General features: G+C 41.3%; 4 protein-coding genes across 4 annotated transcripts in view; all 4 read right to left on the bottom strand.

The window, feature by feature from the left end:
* Positions 1-2,675, bottom strand: part of oxsr1b (oxidative stress responsive kinase 1b) — a 39,811-nt gene extending 37,136 nt beyond the window's left edge. Inside the window, exon 1 of the mRNA XM_035679082.1 lies at positions 2,382-2,675. Coding sequence (XP_035534975.1) covers positions 2,382-2,598 — 217 coding nt within the window. The 5' untranslated portion in view covers positions 2,599-2,675. The remainder of the gene's footprint in view (positions 1-2,381) is intronic.
* Positions 2,676-3,448: 773 nt separating this feature from the next.
* myd88 (MYD88 innate immune signal transduction adaptor) lies at positions 3,449-7,047 on the bottom strand. The gene is made up of 5 exons (XM_035655262.1): positions 6,470-7,047; positions 5,935-6,066; positions 4,782-4,959; positions 4,328-4,419; positions 3,449-4,221 (listed from the first exon to the last, which is right to left on the bottom strand). The coding sequence occupies exons 1-5, from the start codon at positions 6,783-6,785 to the stop codon at positions 4,067-4,069; spliced, it is 873 nt and encodes a 290-aa protein (XP_035511155.1). The 5' UTR covers positions 6,786-7,047; the 3' UTR covers positions 3,449-4,066.
* Positions 7,048-7,252: 205 nt separating this feature from the next.
* Positions 7,253-13,088, bottom strand: cry-dash (cryptochrome DASH). The gene is made up of 14 exons (XM_035665067.1): positions 12,902-13,088; positions 11,585-11,757; positions 11,107-11,200; positions 10,888-11,018; positions 10,609-10,757; positions 10,135-10,223; positions 9,934-10,007; positions 9,731-9,820; positions 9,403-9,482; positions 9,264-9,323; positions 8,991-9,148; positions 8,707-8,826; positions 8,350-8,526; positions 7,253-7,794 (listed from the first exon to the last, which is right to left on the bottom strand). The coding sequence occupies exons 1-14, from the start codon at positions 12,962-12,964 to the stop codon at positions 7,687-7,689; spliced, it is 1,566 nt and encodes a 521-aa protein (XP_035520960.1). The 5' UTR covers positions 12,965-13,088; the 3' UTR covers positions 7,253-7,686.
* A 1,085-nt stretch (positions 13,089-14,173) lies between these two features.
* map3k22 (mitogen-activated protein kinase kinase kinase 22) overlaps positions 14,174-21,300 on the bottom strand; it is a gene marked incomplete in the record, with an annotated part of 36,866 nt that continues 29,739 nt past the window's right edge. The window contains 5 exon segments of the mRNA XM_035681176.1: positions 14,174-16,356; positions 17,801-17,978; positions 19,245-19,374; positions 20,499-20,630; positions 20,739-20,887. Of these exon segments, the coding sequence (XP_035537069.1) occupies positions 16,128-16,356; positions 17,801-17,978; positions 19,245-19,374; positions 20,499-20,630; positions 20,739-20,887 (818 nt within the window).

The following is a 21,300-nucleotide window of genomic DNA, read 5'->3' as shown; positions in this document are numbered from 1 at the left end:
CAAAAAAGTTAATTTAGGGCCTGCCATGAGTTTTTTGTTTTATTAAAAGTTGACATAGAAACAAATAGTTTGCATCCCATTATTATTATTACAAGGATACCTAGTCTAAATTTCTACCCTTACTAGGTACAAAAATCACAATCTAGGAATATACCCCGTGTGTGTAAAAACGGAATGAGTAAAGCATATTGGCCGAACGCACTGGGTTGTGAGTATAGTGGCGCATAAATAGAGTTTAATTAAGAACTCTATATATTTGCATGGGTCCACCACTTCCCAAGACTCAGCATTCGTTTTTTTAATGGTTATTTGTTTTATGATTATTGTTTTTAGCATTTTGGGTTGAGATACACAGGAGAACATGGTGAAATAGATATGATGAAACTGATGAAAAGGTCAGTCAGTTTTGGAAGAGGGACCAGGGTTACAATCTGTTGTGGTGGTTAAAAGGGGTGATATGTTTCCAGCCACGTGGATTTAAAAGATTAATGCTTGTGTGTTAGATAAGTGCGTGTGAAATAGAAAGGTTTGTGTGTTGTGTGAGGAGTGGCCAAATTCTATTTATATATCAATATTGCATCACACAACTCAGCTAGAGGATAATTACTCTGTCCCATCAACCCGAACCAGAGCATCTATCTATTTTGAACTAATCAGAAGCAATATAAAATGATGGCCTCAAATACTCTCTTCTTTGCGTCTCTTTCTCCTCTCTATCCTTCCTCATCTCTCTCTCAAGAAGAGGATTCAAAGAGGTCCGTGTCCCATGTGTAAGAAATATGGAGTAAGGCAAGGGTCAGGTTTCAGGATCGGGAGTGAGCTATGGGATCACAAGTACAAACGACAGATGGCTTCGCTTCTTCTCTCCTGCGATGGTGACCTCTCGCTTGTCTGGGGGATTAGACCCTTACCTAACAGCAAGTCATACACAGTTCCAGGGGGATAATTACTTAAGGCTGCCGCACTAGACGCTCGCGGATGGGTAAGTACGTCAGACACCATGTCTCAGCCGGTATTGTGGACACCACCACCTCCAAATCCCCCCTGTTGTGTGTATGCCGCTTTTGTGTGTGGTGAGACGATGGGCGGCGGTCGAGCCTGCTCACTCAGAAGGCGGCGCTGACTAGTCCTCGACAGAGATATAACTCGTTGTGTCCCCGGTCTATTGTCACAAACTAACTGATGGGGGGGGGGGGGGGGACAATACTTTGCTTATACGCCACGCGCTCCTTCATATTCTCAACCTCAACAAAGTCAGCCCAGAGGTAGGCAAGGGTCAGGTATTTCAGAAGTTTCACAAGTAAAAGCTGTCACTCCTTCAGGACGCGAAACCCTTAAGTCATCCTCCAGGACTGCACGGGGAAGACGTCACACTGGAGGGGGGGCTGACAGAGAAATCTGGGCACATGTAAAGAAGTTACCACAATTAACTTTTCAACAAAGTGTGATTGATGATGTTGCCCAGCAAATGATCAAATCTCCCCTTTTTCTGTGAGGGACCTGGTTAATTAATCCTCTCCAAAAGAGCTCTCGCATAACTGGATTAATTCAGGCAGTAAATTGCCCAAAACAATACTCTTACTCCGGGAAGGACCATGAAGTATAATCTCTGGACTCTGCAGTGGCAACACCAGTGTTTTGGGGAAAGAAAAAAAATAATAAAAAAGTTCTGTGCTTGAATATGCAGTGTTTTAATTGGAAATGGGCGTGAACACACACACACACACAGTGTAAGTTAAACATGGTTTCTATCTTCTCTACGTGCCTGCTACCTTGCTTCAGTCTATGTAATGCAATGTCTTTTCCCTCAAATAAAAAGATAACTTTAGATAATGTTATCTAATATGTTTAAAACCCCAGTCTGCAGGTCGGGTTCTGTGTAAAATCACCAACACTGACACATCATTTTAAGAGAAGATGTAGTTAATATCCCTGTGGTTTTTTGTTATAGATACAACGCCCTGTATTTAAGTATTATTAAGCGAGCTGCACATAAATAACCGACTGCTCAATGAAAGCGGTTTTATCTTCCAGCACATAGTCAGAGCCTCACTTTAGACACTAACGTCGTAGCGCTCGTTTACTCCCGTCGGCGCAGCCCCGGCGGACGGGGCAACCGCGCTACTAGGAGCCATTCCACCGGCTCCAAGTCACAACACCGCCCGGCTGGGACTTGCCAAGTTGACAAACGCGATGAACTCAACCTAGCGCAGGAGAAAGAAGATGCCTCCTTGTCGCTTTACACTTGAAATACATTAATATTACGTTAGCTGTGGCCGCCCCCCAACCAACCGCCCCCCGTTTTAAACCAGCCAACGGCCGACGTTCTCAAGACTGTCGGTTGACACATACGTTGAGCTAACGGGCAACGGATCACATACCAATCACCTCGTGCAGCTCATAATCATCTTTGTTGATGGACCAGGGTTGGGAGCTCAGGTCCTCCGACATGGCTGAGGAGTCCGCTGGGGGCCGTGCTGTCTGTGGGAGAGGCGCCGAATCCAAAGACTGCGCGGAAAAAGAAGTCAAAGTAATCCAAACAGGACCAACGAGGGCGACACTTCCCCTTCTTTGCGAATCCTGCAGCACTCCTGTCATTCCCAAAGTTTGACACTAGCCTAGCAGCCCCGCCTACCGCATTCCTACTGAGCAAATGTGGACCTTCCCGGCGGACATGTTGAGTGTGGGACGGTGGACCGCACTGAGCTCCGGGTCTGTTAGTCAGTAAGGGGGGCGGTTACTGCTGGCACCGGTTGGCGGCTAATTACACTGAGATACAGCCTGACTGACGGCGGCTGTTTAAACCGTTAGCGTTACAAGACCTTTACACATTAGTATGTTTCTTAATGATACTTTCTACGCAAGCTACTGTAAAGAGTGTTTAAATGTGATGTAAAACATGCCCCAAAAAATGAATCAAGCCTCTGGATTCCGCCACACTTTTAATGGCGGACTGATTGGTTTGTATTCGTATGCCCCCAGTTTAGCCTTGCAGGCATTTGTTCTCATCATACAGCAAAAAAAATATATATTTTTGCTCATATTGTCACATAATTATCGCAGCCCTTCCCCACTAATAACAATTTGATTAAAAGAGCACGGTAGGTGTGTAACATGCTGGAAAGTGCTACCTGCCAGGTTTAACTCAGGGCAAAACTTATCCCAAAGACATGTATGAAAAGAGGCGTGTTCCTCCGAGAACATCCTGTCCTCTGATTGGACAGTGCCACAAATGCTGCTCTGTCATTGGATGTTTTCATGTTAAGCGTTAAATATAGTGAGACATTAGTTTGTTCTGGTTTGTTCTTGACAGCATTCAATTAGCGACACCTCTGGTGGTGCATTGTATAACATGCAGGGTTTGCACGATCGTGACACCTGCTGGAGAACTACAGGATATTATTGTGCTTTTATGACTGCATATATGCTTTATAAATAAAAGACAATCGCCATTGAAAAATGTGTTCAGTTTATTTTGAGGAAATCATATTCAGAGCAATCAAGTCAAGATAGAATACATTAACTTTTCATTAAACTGTTCTTAAAAAAAAAAAAAAAGATCATATTAAAAATACAAAATTAAATGTCAGACATCATTGTGACAGTGTGAGAGAGAAAGGCAGGTGTCAGCCTTGAGTAAAACTGAAAAAGTTGAAGTGTCACAATCACAATATCTCTTCCTCTGAGGCTTCGCTCTCATCTAGAAGTTAACTTGTAAGAGGAAGTGGCCAGCTTCCTTTTACAGAGGATTTAATGCATGCTGGCCTGAATACAAACAGATTGTCCTCGCCGATATGACTCACATAAATATTAACATGAGCAGGCACAACCTATGTTATTTTTGAAATTTTAATAACATAATATGGCTTTGTGCAGAGAGAACTTTACTGCTATATGGTATCCTTGTGCAGCTTGAGTTTCATAATGATAGTGCTTCAGAAGCCAGCAGGACATGGATAACAAGCAATAGCACACACTTGAATCTGTAATGTTTCGCCATTGTCCAAAATTCCCTTTCGTGGAATAATAAGGCACCTTAATACAGAACGAACTGCCAGGTCCATGATCATGGCAGCGACAGCGCTTTGGCCAGCCGTGTCCAGAACCAAGCCTGTGTACAAGGCCGGGTGTAGTCACATATGGTGAGGAAGCGCAAGATGCTGGGGAACGGCTTCGTCATTGACTTGTACACCACTGGAATAAGGCGTTTGTTTCGAGCTCCTGAAACAGCAAGCGGGATAAAAAAAAAGTCAATTACACGCATGCACATTTATGTCAGAAAAAAGGGATATAGTGTTGTTGTAACTATAACAAAAATCTAACTTACCGGGAGAGAGGCTGAGAGCAAACTTGGTCTGAAAGTCACAGGCATTGCTGTCAAGGTATTCATCAGAAATCACCACCACCATCCTCTTACACCTGCACAGAAGGTCACATGTTATAGCTGCTGCAAACATGTGAGAGTCAGAAATTAGGGAGATTTTAAGAAGGGTGGATTGTCCCCTTGCCCTCAGGTGACTTTCTATATCTAAATTTAAAATGAAACGGTTATTTGGCAAGTTTACCTTCCTGCCATGATTGAAAACCTCTATGTCATTGTATCTGGGAACTTCCCATTTAAATGTTTTGTCCACAGGGATTATTAACAGAGCCACAGAATACATTTTGCCCTGTGTGTTTGCACTGATCCACCAGAGCTGGCCCCATGTGCCGCTGTTTTCTTAGTCAATCTTTCTAGTTAAAGTAAATAAAAACAAATCACACAGAGTAGACCTTGATACCTCTTCTCGATGAGTTCACTGGTGATGGTCCATACACAGGAGCCTGGGAGGACATCTCTGTCGAACACACACAGCTTCAGCTTGTACTGGGTCTGCTCCAGCTCCCGGATCATCTCGTGGACAAACTCGAAGTCACTGTGGCAGTAGCAGATGAAGGCGTCGAACAGTTCAGGGGAACCTGGATTCAATTCAGTTAGATTAAATTCAATCCCTTCATTTATCTTTATAACGTCGGTATTGCATTACAGCTTGCAACCCAGGACATAACACAACACACTTGGAAATAGTATTTCACAGAATTAAGATATATTTCACAGACGTCAAACATAAAATAAAGGGTGGTAACCACAAAACTGTCCGAGGAAGTGGAACGGTGCAGTGGTGCAGACATGTCTGATTAGAGGTTCAGATGACTTGTCAGATTAGGAGGCGAGCTGGAGCTTTTTCCTGTGTTTTACCACAGAAAATAAAGCTGTTCTCACTGATCTCAGTATCTCAAGTTTGACTCGAGCAAATGCATAAGCTACTATAACTGTATTACAAAGTCACACATTTTGTATCAGTGTTGCTAAGATGTGACATTTAGGGCTTAAGTCTGGAGAGAAACCAGCAACGTATCATGTAAATATTTACAACAGCTATAACTACTGATTGCTCGTAACCTAGAAAATTAATTCTAATTATTTAAAGTTTGTATTTTCACTAGTTTCATCCGACATGCATTTATGCACGCTTAAAATTTGCTCTTTTGGTGTTGTAGGGATAACACTGCTGCAGACGCAAGTCTAGCAGACCATATGTACCAATCTAATATTGTATGTATTATTCATAACATGCATTTAATCTTGTTTACAACTACAGCTGCTCAAAGCGTAGCTCTTATTACCAGTGGTAAGGGAAGTAGTGAATGTATTAATACCACATTTTCTAAATGTACATACTTATTTAAAGTTTTGTCGTAAAAATGTACTTTAAGTACCAAAAGTCAAAGTACGCATTAGCTAATTATTTATAAGATGTGTTTCTTATGTTATGCAACTAATGCTGACGCAAGTTGGACTGCAGTTTGTGTGCGTAGACAGAAATCACTGTGTGTTTATGCCTTGTGCATTGTACGTTAGAAAGCACAAATGAGGATCACACAGATACCGACCTTCGGGGTCATCCTCCAGGGTGATGCCAATCCTCTCCGGGGTACGCGGGAAACAGCTGTCCACCTCATCAACCTGAACTGGGGGCTCAGCCTTCTTCTTCTGACTCTCGCAATACTTCCTCACGTCCTCATCTGGCACACACAAAGATGGACAGGGGCAAACAACACACAAATACAGAGGTTTGAATACAGTAAGTTGGGGGGGTAGATGGGACAGAAAGTGGACTGAATGTGGTGTGAGGACACGTTTGTAGAAAGAATAACAACAGGGGAACTGATTTTTTTATTCTCAGCTTGTAAACACACAAACAATTACACCATGTGGGGACATCTCATCATTCATTCTGAACCATGTGTGTCAATACTTTATGCAATATGGGAGTTCAGGCATGTGAATCATTTCCTGGAGTACAGGGACGTGTGATGGAATAAAATATACACTTGTAGCAATGAAATAAACATTTAAAAAGGGCAAAAACACACACATATACACCCACACACACCCACACACTGATTCCAAGTGACACCAACGCACCTATCAGCGGACGAAGATCCTCCACAATGTCCTCTCTCTCCACCTCTGCCAGGATGGACAGCAGCTTCCCCACGGACGCGTCCGTGGAGCGGGCCTGCCAGCCCTCCAGAGCCATTTGCGTGGGGTTTTTGGACGCCTCATAGTTCTTTATCTCGAGGTAGTTAAACCCCATCACCTCCGCAACGGCCATCCAGTCCGCGGCCACCATGTTCCTGGGGTTTAAATACAGTCCCAACTTTTTCCGCACCCTGACATTCAGTGCAATGAGGGGAATCGTCCCCAAGTCCACCGCCGAGTCTGACTTGCAGCACGCCATGTTGGGAAAGTTTCCTCCGACTAAGAGACGACGGGCTTCGGTTAAAACACCAAAGGGGAGGACATTGTAGCCACAGACGACGGGGTTTTGCAGTATCGAGTCTTTTTCCGACAGCTTACCTGACAAGCGAACAGGGAAGTGATGTCAGCTGCTGCGTCACAGTGTCGGGGGGGAGGGCTGCTGTTTACCTACAGACTCACCACTGGAGAGACGAGCGCACTCCCACTGCATTGTGCTTATTAACTCACGGGTATCATCGTTTTTGGTGAGCAGAAGCGAAATAGATTTATTGATTTAGTGAAGTGACTTTAAGCAGTGGGCACACACACGAAACTGCGCTGCAAAAAAAAGAAATGAGTTTCTGTTCCCTTTTCTTGGCTTCTGTCACCAGAAAATCCCTCCCTTCCCTTTGATATTTAATAGACATTTGAAATAAACACTCATGATTCAGTTAAATGCTGTAGAAAACGTGTATTACATAACAAAAAAGCCATAACAACACTCTTTCCATTGCCCACAAACAGGCAAAGAAAGTTAATAACAACCTTATATCCAAAGAGAAATAAGAAAACTGCAACAAAAACAATAATAAACAAAATGAAAATAAGTTCAAATCAATGTCTGATTAACTGAAGGAAAACTAAAAACCACAGCATAACTTTCACAGTAGCGGCAGCCTAACAGGAAACCCAGAAATATGGCCTATTTTTCTACAGAATTGCCACATCCGTCAAGTTCAAGTATCCAGTTAGGTAGGACGATGCATTTCCTCAAATCAAGTTCCCTTAGTCAACCAGTTAGTGTGCAACTCAGGTTTGACAGCAACAGTCCAAGTTTGCATCACTGAAGCGTCTATCCTCTGAGCACCTGTCACATGTTCAGTGTGCGCTTTTCAGGAACATCACAGGTTTTTGCTTCTGGAGAAATAGAAGTCTATGCCTCTGTCCCGATGTTGTTTGGGAGTGTGAGATGGACCTCTCTTTCCTCTTGGTGAAGGCCCTGCGCCGCTCTGAAAAAAATACAGCAAGGCAATGGCTCAATGTAAAAACACTCATGTAAAACTCATTCAAAATCATACAAAAAAAATATTAGCAGCTAAATTTACTCATAGTATTAAAAGTAAAAGAACTCATTCTGCAAAAAAATGACTATTATAGTGACATTATACTATATATGACCTTATTAGGTTGTCAATGTAGAAATAGCATTTTATTGTGAAGCTTCTTTTAGCTACTTTATATACAGTTAGGTGTAGTCCAGTGGTTCCCACCTTACGGGTCGGGCCCCTTACAAAGGGTCACAAGATAAATCTGAGGGGTCATGTATTAAACTTTTTGGACTTTTCTTTAGTTTTGGATTTTTCATGAGATACTAAATAATTGGATCTCTTTGGATATTTAACAATTATAGATTTGGGAACTACATAAAACAGGAATATTCAAGTTAAAAATGTACTTTAATACAGCACTTACATTCCACCACTTTTATTTGTAATCACAAAAGATATTTATAACAGCAGCAGCACACAATCATAGTATCCACTTCCTCTTTCTGAAACACCCACCGGTTTCTTGTTAACATGCCTGCTCCATTCTGGCGCTGTGACGATGGGGTTTGGGTATGTCTCACCAAGGGACACGTGAGCGTGCGACAGTGCGGCAGTGCTGAGGGTCCAAGGCGTGTGCACGTCAGCTCCCTTGATCCCCTGCAGCTCAGGGACCCACTGCCGTACATAGTCACCCTAAAGCAGATGCGTGGGAGACCGAGGAACAATTCAGTCAGTGGATGAAATTTCCATCTCGCCACATTTGTACGGGTTTCATCACCATCACATGACAACAATACAATCACAAAGACCAACGAGAGCAACTTCCATACAAATGTGAAAGGGAAACGGAACCATGCATCTTTTCTAACATACATTACTGTCGTAGTCGAGGCCTTGCTTGATCATGTTGAACTTCCTGTTTTCTCTGGGGTCATTCCCTATGCCAGCGCTGTAAAGCCAGTTCCCATAGTTGCTGCAGACATCATGGTCAATCTTTGGAGGAAGTTTTTAAATGATGAGCCCAAAGCACTCAAAAATTTAATCATATAGCCAATAATTAGTAATAATATAATAATAATAATAATAATAATAATAATAATGAATGTCCTAAAAATACCAGTACCAAACTGGCTTAAAACCTGGCCTACACTACTTACTAGAAGGTACTCAAACCACTCCGCTCCCATCCTCCAATCCAGGCCCAGGTCTTTTGTGAGGAAGCTAGCAACATTTTGCCGCCCCCTGTTGGACATGAAGCCTGTCATTGCCAACTCTCTCATGTTGGCATCCACAAAGGGCACTCCTGTTCGTCCCTCTGTAATTACAATGACACATCTTCAACTGCTGACACATAAACTTTCCAATGCCCTCTTAAAGACACTACTTGATTTGTAATAAAGAATATTTTGAGGGGAAAAAATGGTGCAAACCTTTCCATGCATTGAAAAGCTTCATGTCCTTTTTCCATGGAATTGATTTGTCTTGAAGCCCTGAGATAAAAATCACCATGAGCTTTACATTCATTTATAGTGTTTTACTTAATGAGTTGAAAACTTGAGCTCATTTTACCTTTGACCTGAAACAGTCTGTTCCCGTACTTGACACCTACAAACTTGAAGTAATCCCTCCACAAAAGTTCAAAAATGACCCTGAAAGACAGGAGTGAAGATCGTCAGACAAATAGGGTAGAACATATTTTATTTATGTATTATTATATATTATATTTAACATTAAAAATTATAATTTTTCCAGTTTACAAACAGATTTTGACACATTCTAGCTTCATATCATCAACTTCATAGAGCTTTTGTACACAGTTTACCATTATAGCACTATTATACAGTATAGATTGTTTTATATCTCACTCATTTATTTATTACAGTCATCTCCAACTCACCAGTATGTGCTCTGATTGGCTGTTCGCTCCTTCTCGTACTGCTTGATCTGATGATAAATATACCTGGGTGAAATGCAACCCATTGCCAGCCTGCAGGATGCCAGCGCAGCACAGTTAGCGATATATTTATAGGACTTACTTACATGGAACATTAAACTCTAGTAGGCATTCACTAGCAGAGGAAATGATACAATAACACTCACCACGGTGCAAATTTAGTGGAATAATCCACACCTATCAAGCCATTACGAGTCTCCTTGTAAGTTGCAACTGCGTCCTACAAAGCAGACCGCATATATATTTATTACACCTACAGTACATAGTAGATAATACATCGCCATATGAGTTTCTGGCCATTTTATAAACAGCAGCTAGTACCGTTTTGTAATGGAGGTTGTACTCACAGTGTCCCAGAAATAGTGTTTGAGTCTCGCCAGAGCCTGACTTTCGCCACCGCTGCACGGGAAGGCTGAGCGAGGATCAGTCAAAGGCTCTGTAAGAATAAAACAAACATCAGACTGATTGCATACATGCTGAACACTCCCCGATGCACATTAAGACACTGAATCATTAAAGCTTAATCATATACATGGAAGTGGAGTCTGTCTGGTCGTTTGCTGGCACTTAATAAGGAAATCTATGCTCAGCAGTTTGCTTATTGAATTCTGAGAGCAGCAGCAGTGTGGATTTACTCAATAGAGATGCATAAAATTGCACTTCCTATTTGCCATCAGCATGTAGAGACATTTCCACAAGTTCATTAAATAAGCACATTAAATAAAATGATATTGTTACAGCCATGGTTTTATCACCTTTACACTCAAAGCGTAAGATATACTGTATGAATTAAACCATTTGGATCCAGCAGACAAACACACCTGTCTGTTGCAGGTCCTCTGCTGTAGGAATAGCTCCTTCCTCCAGCCCTGAAGGGAGAGGCTTTAGCTGCTCAGGGGTTGGGAACACAGGCCTAACCCTGCTCTGGGTCTCCACTGCCTTCCTGAACTGGGTGTACACGTCGGGCAGCCTAACAAGCGAGGAGGGAAATGTTACAAGACATCCTTAATCTACATCTCTCATATAACTGCCAGAATCAAAAACAGGACGTTATGCAGAACTAGCACGCTTTGTCCCAAACAAGCCATATCCTCTCTCACCTGGATATGTGGTGAAATGGAAGATCATCCCTGTGGTACAGTGTAGACCCCCAGCAGGTGTGAACTTTGACTTTCATCTGCGCACAGACATCCTTCACCCCTTTCTCCACATTCAGTTCTTCCGAAGTTACCTGGAACACGAACGCATGAAAGTGAAAATCCCCAAACAATGTCAAAAAGTTGTGACGGTTACAGTAAGAAAAAGAAGTTTAAAACTACCTCTTCATGGAAAGCCACAGTGCTGACAGACCCCAGTTGCTTAATGAGGTCAGCAACTACCTCCTCTGGTTTTCCCTGTCTCACCACGAGGTTGCTGTCACAAACACACACACACACACACACACACACAAAAAGAAGTCCCAGTTAACACCATGCCAGGCAAGCTGCATCCTGGGTAGAGAGCTAGTAACTTCCCCCTGCGCTGACCATAAAAAAAGATGGGAACAGCACTCATGTTAATGTAAACATAACCCTATAGGCCAGATGTGTCCTGACCCCTGTTGTATGTGTTTAAGTTAAATCCTTGTGTATGTGTAACAATAACATGATACATAAGTTTGGGGTAACTTTTTAACCTTGTAAACAGATTACTGTTCTTCAGTGCTATAACAGAGACAGTGGAGAAAGTCAGCAATGTAAATAAAGCAGTAGAATACATAAATTGGGGTTATATGAAGGAAGACAACAGTTTAGTTACCTGCCCTTGTTGAGCAACGTGTTTCTGAGGTCCCTGATACTGTCCAGTAAGAAGCGCAGGCGGAAAGGCCCAGTCTTTGGTAGGTTGTAGTTGTACGTTCCCACATAATGTCTGGGGTCGAAGCAGTACAGTGGGACAATGTACTCTGCATTTCTTTCCGCCCAGTGGAAAAGCTGCACGTACAGAGTACAAAGTGGGGGTCGTACCATCATCTCTTAGCAAAAGTGATCATCACAGCATCATTACAGTGGCAGCAAACAAAATGTTTAGTCAATTCGATTCTATGAGCAAACATTTTTAGAACTACAAATATGGCCGATTTAAGTGCACTACTATGGCAGCTAGTGTTGAAGACAGATAACCTTAAATGGAAATTCTATATTAGGATTAACCCCTTGAGATGTACCATCTTGTTTACAAGGGGGTCCTCAGTATACAATTTAACCAACATTTGATGAAAACAAATAATAACACACAGAGACAAAACAAAAACATTAAATACCAAAACATGATCAGTTCATACTTCAAACAGAGCCTGAACATGGATCACTCAATCACAGAGTAGGAGAGGTAGTATTAATGTCAGTGAACACATTAGGTAATAGAGTTACAAAACATGACATAACAAAATTATTTTAAAAAAGGGTATTATGGGCATGTGCTACTGTCATTAAGAACACTTCACAGCTGACCCTAAAATAAGAAGACATTACATATTATTATATTTTTAAGCAGGTCATAAAATGATATAGGCCGAAAATTACTGGTATATTATTTCAGTCAGAGGGGGCTTTACACATAAAGGATTTCTTAGCTAGACTTATTTGACTGGGAAATTTGACACCTAAAATAAGCAAATGCATTTCCTTTGCTAGAATTCTATTAGGAAAATCCCGTCTCTTATTTTGAAGAACTCAACCGGAAGCCGTACGTGTTGCTGTGACTATTCTACAGTATGGTTGACTAAAAACCAGCAGTTTTTGTTTGACAAAGGTAGACTTTAAAAAAGTGAATATTTTGACATATAATTTGTGCAGTTTTTGTGACGAATTCAAATGGTCTTTTTACCCCCAATTTAACTTGTCACGGAAAAAAACCGGAAGTAATAGTTATGCACTGCAAAACAAAAGTAGCTTGATGCTAATAGCAAACACGCTTCATACATAACAAGATCAATAAATGCTCGTAATGGCATGCTGAAAGCAAATGTCACACAACGTCAAACAAACACGTTTACTTGTAAGTTTAAATCGGTGCTCTTAAGTTAAATAATACCGGATTTTATAACCGTATGGCCTCGGGAGGACAGATTCTTACCTCGTTGTCGTGGAGACGTAGGTCGTTTCTTAGTAAACATATGATTGTACGGGAAGTAGACATAATGTAACTTATAGCTATACAGCAGTAGTTGTATCAGATATACCGACAGTGGTCTGTGTCAGACAGCTGGGTCCTTCACCGGTCTGTCGCTCCTCAGGCTGCTGCGAGTGAGACCGTCACGTTTTACGACACGTTACAAAACATCAGGTTTTGTAACCTGCAGCTGCCTCAAGCTATAAAGCTATAAAGCGTATATACACAGTTTCATATTAACAATATTATAATACATTTCAGTCTAATGCTGCACGACCTTAACAGTAAATAGAAAATATAATTATCACCTTTCTGGCAACAAAACTGTTTTTATAGTCTAAGTTTAGTAAAGAATCAGAAACACTTCATTGATCAAATTAGTTTGTTAGTTGTTCAAGGTGCTCACACAATGTTAAAGAATAGAAATTATACTTATATTACAATATCTAACGCTATATATAGAATAGAAATGTATACAGATATAAGTAGAACATAAAAATGGAAATATAATAAGAGCCTATACCTTATAGTTATAACTTATATACAGTATATGCTAATATATACAAAGTAAATGTATGCCACAGTATGACTGACAGAAATTAAACGAGTAATAGTAGTGAGTTTTTAAAGATTGTAGAATTATAGAAGTTATAAAGTATTACAAAGAATGACAGAATATGTGTATTGCACTTTAATCATGTTATTAAACAAAAGTAGAATTAAAGTGTTCCTAATAAAGTGGCCAGTGAGTGTAAATATAAACCTAATCTATTAATCAAGTACAGTATTCTGAAACTAAACACAAAAAGAAAGGATAAGGATACAACACATGCAATAAGTTTGATTATGACTTAACATAAAATAATAATTACACACTTATATGTGGTATGTTCTCCCTCTTAGTCCTCATTGTGAGTTGTACATAAATAAAGAAAATATGAACTAAAAAAAGAAAGGAATTATGTTTTGTGAGAGGGAAATCATTAAATACATTTACAAAATGACAGAATGATGATTATTTTTTGTTAATGGAGTGAAAATGTTAAATTAAAAAGATGGGTTGTATTTTGTAATAGCATATAAATTACATAATGTAGTACAAAAATAGAGGTTAGCGTCACAGAAGAAAATAAAATCAAAAAGTGAATAAAACAGAAAGAGGTGCTAAAGTGATCTTTTCATAACAGTCTGGGGAAATGTGATAAAAACACAACACAATAAAATCACACAGGCAAATAGTCTTAGACCTTGGATTTATTAAGTTAAATGTACAAAAGATCAATGACTTGATACATTTCATGTTTCAAGGCTTTGTCATTAAGACAAAACAAACTCTGTCCCAATCAAAAGCCTCCCAGCCTTTTTCATACTGCCTACCAGCTCTCAGAGACAATCATACATACTCCTGTCTAAATCACAGTACAATCTACTGTATAACGTAGCTATTTCATCAAATAGATTTGTATATAATGTAAAGAAATTTCATACAAAAGTGCAGAACAATATGTATTTACAGTATAATCTTTTTTTTTTTCCATATAAAAAGAACTTCAGCAAATCCTGTGTGTGCTCTCTACTGAACAGCTGCTCACCTTATTAGGAAGCTTTCCGCTTTGGCAGTGAACATTTGTGTTTACAAGCAGATTCAGATAAGGCACTAACAAGGGTCAAAAAAAAGATTTGATCATTCTTTAAGTGCCACTGTATTACAGCTAGCCACTACACCTCCAACATCATTCTCCCCAGTTAAAGTTTCATCTCCACTTTATAAGAATACAGCATTTAACGCCGTCCAACTTGATCCTTTTTCTTATGGCGACTCGTAATATTATGCACGTGACGTTACACGGAGCAAGGTGTGCTGTCAAGTGGTCATTAAGTGACCCATTCATATAGTGTGGGAAGCAAAGTAAAGGCATGGGGTGACTGGATCCATACAACGACAACAAAAAAAAAAACGTAAATGAGACGCTTACTTCTATCTAATTCCATAACGCTTTTCATTCCAACACAATGTGACGTCGATGCATCTGATTTGGTCTGTGCCGTCTACTGTGCACGAAGCTGCCATTACATAGAAAAGGCTATAGGGCTCTGAGGTGACAAAACAATTCAACGTGACTAATACTGCACATTAACTTTAGCCTTAAAGTTGTTGAACGTTTCTGTCTCTGCAACTTTTCTTTGGCCACTTCTTTTTATTTCCTGTGGACCCAAGGCTCACTGCATGGGAAGCTGGAATGGATGTCACAGACAGTAGTGTTGGTATTGCTTAATAGTCATTGCACACTTATGCAAAAGTTTGGTTCTTTTTTTTTTCTTCTTTACATCGGAAACAAACTACACGACTCTCCTTATGAAGTTATATAAAAAAAAAAAAAAATGCTTCAGATAGAAAAATATCTCCTCAGTTGATTATCCTGCATGTTGGTAATGTTTCAATGCATGATATCAAAAGTGCAATGTTGACAATCCTTCTAAATGGGCTTGTGAGTGCTATGGAAGTAGGGAAATGCAACCCTCTAAGATGTTTTTAAAAAAAGACATTCTTACTTACAAATTCTTATTGTAAGGCGTTGACGAAAATACATTTACATTTTTTTTCAGGTGACAGTAGAAAACTCATTTGCTAGGATGACTTTGTATGTGTTATTGTCGATCATATAAAAATATTTTACCATCTTAACTTCCCTCACAGCTAACTGATGACTAACTTACAGTACTGTCGCATGTGATCAATGTCACCAGTCGGTCAGGATTACATAGCGTCGGGCTGAACCTGGACACTGTTCTGCGGCAGTAAATGAGTGTAAAGACCCAGAAAGCTTGAGACGTCACTGCTCTCTAACTTGGGTCACATTTCCTGCTCTTGTTAAAGGACAGCAGTCTTTAGCTTGCGAGACTGCTAAGTGCTTTCTCGTCAGTCCCCTCCGGGGGGAACAACACTGCGTTGCCTCGGAGGACTCTGGAGGTCTGACACAATCAACCTGGCCTCTCTGTGAAAAATCCGGGTTGAGCTAGTTGGTGAGAGATGCAGGGGTCCTGCCAAGGCAGACACTGGTGATAGATGACAGGGCAGGAAGTTGGAGTGATGCTGGGCCCTGGGGACGGGTGCGGGCCGGAGAGGAGGGGAGGCGCCGGGGCCCGCGGAGGCCTCGCAGGCAGGGGAGGGGAGGGGGTTCCACGGGCCTCAGAAGCTGCCCTGGACGAACGGGTGGCTGAGCAGAACGTCTGCAGTGGGCCGCCACTTCTCCTCCACAAACACCTGCCGCAGGAAGTCCCTGCCTGCTTCGGACACACCCTCTGGAAGCATGGGCTTCGTAGGCTGGGTGGCAATCTTAAAAATGGCTGCCATGGCCTCGTACTCGGCCCACGGAGGTTTCTGGGTCAACATCTCCACAACGGTGCAGGCGACACTCCTGAGGACAAATGAGATCCAGAAGAGTTGGTTGATTGTCAGAAAATCTGATTTAATCATATTGGCATCAAATATTAGTAGTGAGTTATAGTTATATGTATTTATTTGTACAAAACAATTCAGTGCAACAGCAACACCAATTATGATCTCAAAAATAAGAGTTGACCCTTTAACACTCGCCTAAATGAAAACAAAGGTACTTTTTTTTATTTTTGTATCCTCAATATAAATTTGGAAATAAAGTAAGTAATTTCCCCCTGGGATTATTAAAGTATTTCTGATTCTGATAAAGTTTTCAGTAATTTATTACATTGTTGTATGCCCTTCGAATGTAGGGAGACACCATATTTTAATTTAAACAACAGAAGATGGCCATGTAATATGAAAAGATAATAATTTTAATATGTCAATATAATGATATTACATGTTTATATTCATTAAATCTGTCATAACAGAAGCAGTCTATAATAATTTTACGTAGCGTTAGCATCCCAAAGGTAGAAATGTGAGGGGTACAGTTAAAGCACTGCTTTAAACCTGGAGTTAAGATTAGTTTGTCATACTACAATCCCAAAATGTTTTAGGCTAAAAGAAATCCCAAAAAGTAATGTGATTAAATCTTTTAAAAAAAAAGGCATTTTTATGAAATGTTGATGTTTTAGAGATACATGGTTTTCATTGGACAGTAACGAAATGTAATATTTACTGCAGGGCTATTGCTTTGGATTGCATTATATTTATCTGGTGTTCATACTGATATAGTCAGTATTTCTGCTGTGTAATCCAAACGTAATAGCATTAATGTCCTGGTGGCTGCTATGTATTTGTCTGCTGTAACTGGTTTTATTTCCCAGTAATAGAGTATACTTGCTGAATTGAACTTTTATTGCTACATGCGTTGTACCTGCACAATAACGAAAAGAAGACAGTCTAATCTATCAACACATGTATTACATCGTCATGTCCAATTTACTCTTCATAGTAATGGCAGTGGCATTGTGCTAGTGCCCCAGGTGCAGAACAGAGGGTTGTGAGAGGTTAAATACTTTTATACAGTCAAATCTCACAACAATAACATTATAAGCTTGACAAATATAGTATTTACTGCAGGGCTACTGCATTGGATTAAATTATATTTTACGGGTGATCCACACCTGCCATGTATTTCTGTTTTGTAATCAAAATGTAAGATTCTGCTATACTGTATGTATCTGACAGCTGTAACTGGTCTTATGTCTTCGAGCTACAGTACACTTAACATGTCTGAAGTGTCACCAGACTTTGGTTACATACAGTACATACCACCAACTCAATTGTTTCAACAATTTATCGGTTTACCACCCATGTACTGAGGTAACTTTATTGCTTTTTCAGTGTATTTTTGTGCCTGTAATAAATGTCTCCCCTTTGGGCCACATTACAGTTCCATCTGATGTTATTCTTACCATACATCAGCTTTGCGGCCATATCCCTCCCCATTGATGACTTCTGGGCTCATCCAGTAGGGGGTGCCAGTGACGGACTTGATTCCTGTACCAGACATGCAGATGGTCTGGATACGTTTGCTGGCTCCAAAGTCGCCCAGCTTCACGTTCCCTGATGAGTCTCTCAGGATGTTAGCACCTGGTGGAATGAAAACAAAATGAGCTCAGAGTTATTCAGAGTCTCCCGAGGACTGTCGATATCCTTCAAGGGATACGTTGAAAAGTTTGGAGGTTCAGTTAATGTAGTCGGCCATTACAGCATGGTTTCCTGTGCCACAACCTGAGTGAAGAACCTAAGGGGAAAGGTAAACATTTCCTATGGTTGTGATGATGGAACAGTAGGTTTATTTTTAAAATGTCACAGTATACCTTGCAGTGCAGTGCACTAAACTCTACAAACACTGATGTTTTCTCCCCTTCGGGAACTTTGGACTGCACAAATCAGAAAATAAAATATTTAATCAACTTTCTGCTCCACGTGGACCTAACCTCAGCACCCTTTTCCCTCCTCCTTTAGTCATTTTCCGACTTGTAGCTGTGTCTATCCCATTTCCTTCAGGCGCTCCAGTTGTTTGATCAATGACTAATGTACACCACTCGCCACTCACTCTCCACACCCACTGAAGGATGGAGGGCTCGCAGAGAAGAGACTGAGAGACTAAACCTGTGACCTTTCCTCTTACCTTCTCACTTCTTTAATTCCTTTCCACTGTAGATGTGTTGGGAGGATGTGAGACTAAATCTACTCCATTTATTTGGCTCCTTAGAACGTTAAATTCACCAAAACTTTATAGTCTAATGTCACGGCTGCGATGCCAAGCTCTCTATCCGAAAACCGCATGTGCTGACAACTCTTTTTACTGCACACAGAAGAGCTCTTGTGTGGTGAGATGAGCACACACCGTATATTACACATGAAGAGCATTTGGAAGTGGAAAATCCCACCCACATATACCCTCATAGAGCGCGTGTCCTATGAGACCCACTATCTTTTTTCCCCACCAGACGGTATATTTCCCTCTTCTTGGCTGCCGCTGAACGAAGCAGTGACTCCCAAAGCTGCGGGCAGCCAAACTAAAGCCTTTCCATCCGGTGTTGAACATTTTTAGCCTGGCCGATTTCACCAGCATGAAGCCTAATATATCTCATAAGGGGAGTTCAAAATAGCACTTCTTTTTTTTCCGGGCTCCTTCAGTAGACGGTGAATAACCAAATGAGTAAATGTCAACCAGAATAAAATGAATGGATCGGTGCTGTTCTCAGCAACAGTTGCTGCAATATGAACTATAAAGATTTGCCGTTTACACGCTGTCAGCTAAGTCCAGGTCTCAAGCGTGGGTGTTCACTGGTTACAAATCCAATTAAAATCCTATCCTGACCTTTGCTAGCTCGTTTTTTCTGTTACCTTTGATGTCTCTGTGTACAATCATGTTGCTGTGCAGGTAGGAGACTCCTTGGAGGATCTGTCTGGTGTATCTCCTCGTCACCTTCTCCGTCAGGGCCCCATAGGCTTTCAGCTGGTCCTTTATTGAGCCCTGGAGGGATGGTGAAAGAATTAGTGGAACTTAGAATGGCTGAGAAAAGCATTTATGATCTTTATATTGGCTGTAGTGTTAACTATTATTATTGTCACAGCTGCAGTGTATAAAATTATAGAAGCTCTGTTTTGGAAGGATGTGTATGGTGAATATAAAATGGTTCAGTGTCTGATATAACAATGATTTGAAGGCTGCGCACTTGCAACAACTTTTCCAGCTGAAGCGGATTTCTTTTGTTTTATTGTGAAAGCAGCCTCTGAGCCAATTTTTAAGCACAAAAACCCAAGTATATAAACATACAATGTGGCGAAAGAAATCTGCTGGATTTTTTTTGTCTAAACACCTTCAATGTCCTGCATTTCCTTTCATTTCCTGTTTTCAGTTCCTCACAAGGACAATGACAGGAGCAAAGACCTGATCCAGCAACACCTTAGATGCAGTTTTGGCCTCGCACAGTAAAAACAAAACCCCTCTCCCTCTTCAATTTCATATGTCAACAGGACACCTCAACAGCTCTCTGGTTCTCAGAGGGACACTTCCCCCCTCCCCTTCACAGTGGGCGGCTGTTATCGGTCGGCCACAGCGGTGCAGCCGTGCCGACCAGTCACACACACAAACTTGGCTTTGTCACCTCCTCTCTTTCCTCTGCCAGCAAAACTCCAGCAAAACATAAACATTTCCAAGTTCCAGGCAATGTGTGACTAAGACGCTCAATGCCACTCAGAGAAAAAAAAAAAGGCCAGGAAATATTAAAAACAGGCGCAGAGACGGGGTCCACAGGCGACAGCAGCTCATTAAGACGCTCATTTAGTGAGAAAATGATCTCATAAACTGAGCTGTTCTGCTGACATCAACCACTGAGGACATGTTTGTTGACAGCTTGTGACATTTTAAAATTGTTTTTTAGCAGATGTGGCCGGTACGGGTTTGATTTGATGTTTGTGTTAGAACGTCTGTGCTCCTATCTCTACAGCCAAAAACAACTCAAAATACGACATCCTCAGACGTTATTCGTTATTGTATCTCAGGGAAACATTAAGGGCTGTTGCCTCGCCGTTGTACTACATGTGACTTATAAAAGTTTAAATATATTCAAATGAAATGCCCTGCAGAATACATACCCCGGGCATAAACTCAACAAAAATTGTGAGTTTCTTCTGTTCGAGGTCCCGAAGACAACCGTAGTACTGAACAATCCGCTCATGACGCAGGTTCTTCAGCAGCTGAATCTCGCACTCCAAAGCGTTCACCTCCTGCAGAAAGAAGCATGTTTAATAGCATCTTTAATCACAGATTATAAAATCACTGAGTCTTGTGCTCTAAAATACATGCAGCCAGTGACTTATCGTGTTCTCTCTCACCTTGCTGGTTTCTTGACAGTCTGTATCAAAGGGCACCTGCTTGGCGGCCAGCTCGCGGCCTGTGTCGGCGTCATAACAGAGGTAGACCTCGCCGAACGCCCCGCGCCCCAGGAGCTTTCCTTGTCGCCAGTTGACTGGAGCCCGTGGCGCTGCAGAAACAATACACCAGATGATGAAAACCCAGCAATAATTCATTTTCCTACAAAGCCCCCAGAGGCAGACACTGATTTACTGACTTGAGCAAACACTAACACTGAAGCATCTACCACAAAACCCGACTGCAACGCTCACACTACATCACCAAGACCAGACGTCAAATCCACCGCAGGAGCTTTAAATTACTCTCACCGCAGACCCTCTCAAATGGGAGAAACCCCCTGATATCTGAGTCAAATCACGCTCAGCCCACAGAGGGTCTACAAAACCTACAGAGAGCATCTCAACAATTCTCATCTTCACAGGCCCAGACTCTGAGACTTTGTTTTGCTATTAACAAGCCTCTTTGCGGCTGGGTTAGACAGCTCGGTCGTGTGTGGGTGAGAAGGACAGAGGAGGCTGACAC

Source organism: Morone saxatilis, unplaced genomic scaffold (assembly GCF_004916995.1).
Source record: "Morone saxatilis isolate NCDOM2014 unplaced genomic scaffold, NCSU_SB_2.0 Contig0, whole genome shotgun sequence".
NCBI classification, from domain to species: domain Eukaryota; kingdom Metazoa; phylum Chordata; class Actinopteri; family Moronidae; genus Morone; species Morone saxatilis.
Note: the sequence above shows the minus strand (reverse complement) of the source record. Positions and strands in the feature narration are given on the sequence as shown.

Coding starts and splice junctions, on each gene's coding strand:
- myd88 (XM_035655262.1), bottom strand. CDS start 6,785: ATGGCGTGCTGCAAGTCAGACTCGGCGGTGGACTTGGGGACGATTCCC. Junction 4,420..4,781: donor AGTGAACTCATCGAGAAGAG/GTATCAAGGTCT, acceptor CCTTCTGTGCAG/GTGTAAGAGGATGGTGGTGG. Junction 4,222..4,327: donor TGCTCTCAGCCTCTCTCCCG/GTAAGTTAGATT, acceptor TTGCTGTTTCAG/GAGCTCGAAACAAACGCCTT.
- cry-dash (XM_035665067.1), bottom strand. CDS start 12,964: ATGTCTACTTCCCGTACAATCATATGTTTACTAAGAAACGACCTACGT. Junction 10,008..10,134: donor AACACTATTTCTGGGACACT/GTGAGTACAACC, acceptor TCTGCTTTGTAG/GACGCAGTTGCAACTTACAA. Junction 9,149..9,263: donor GCTTTTCAATGCATGGAAAG/GTTTGCACCATT, acceptor TTGTAATTACAG/AGGGACGAACAGGAGTGCCC.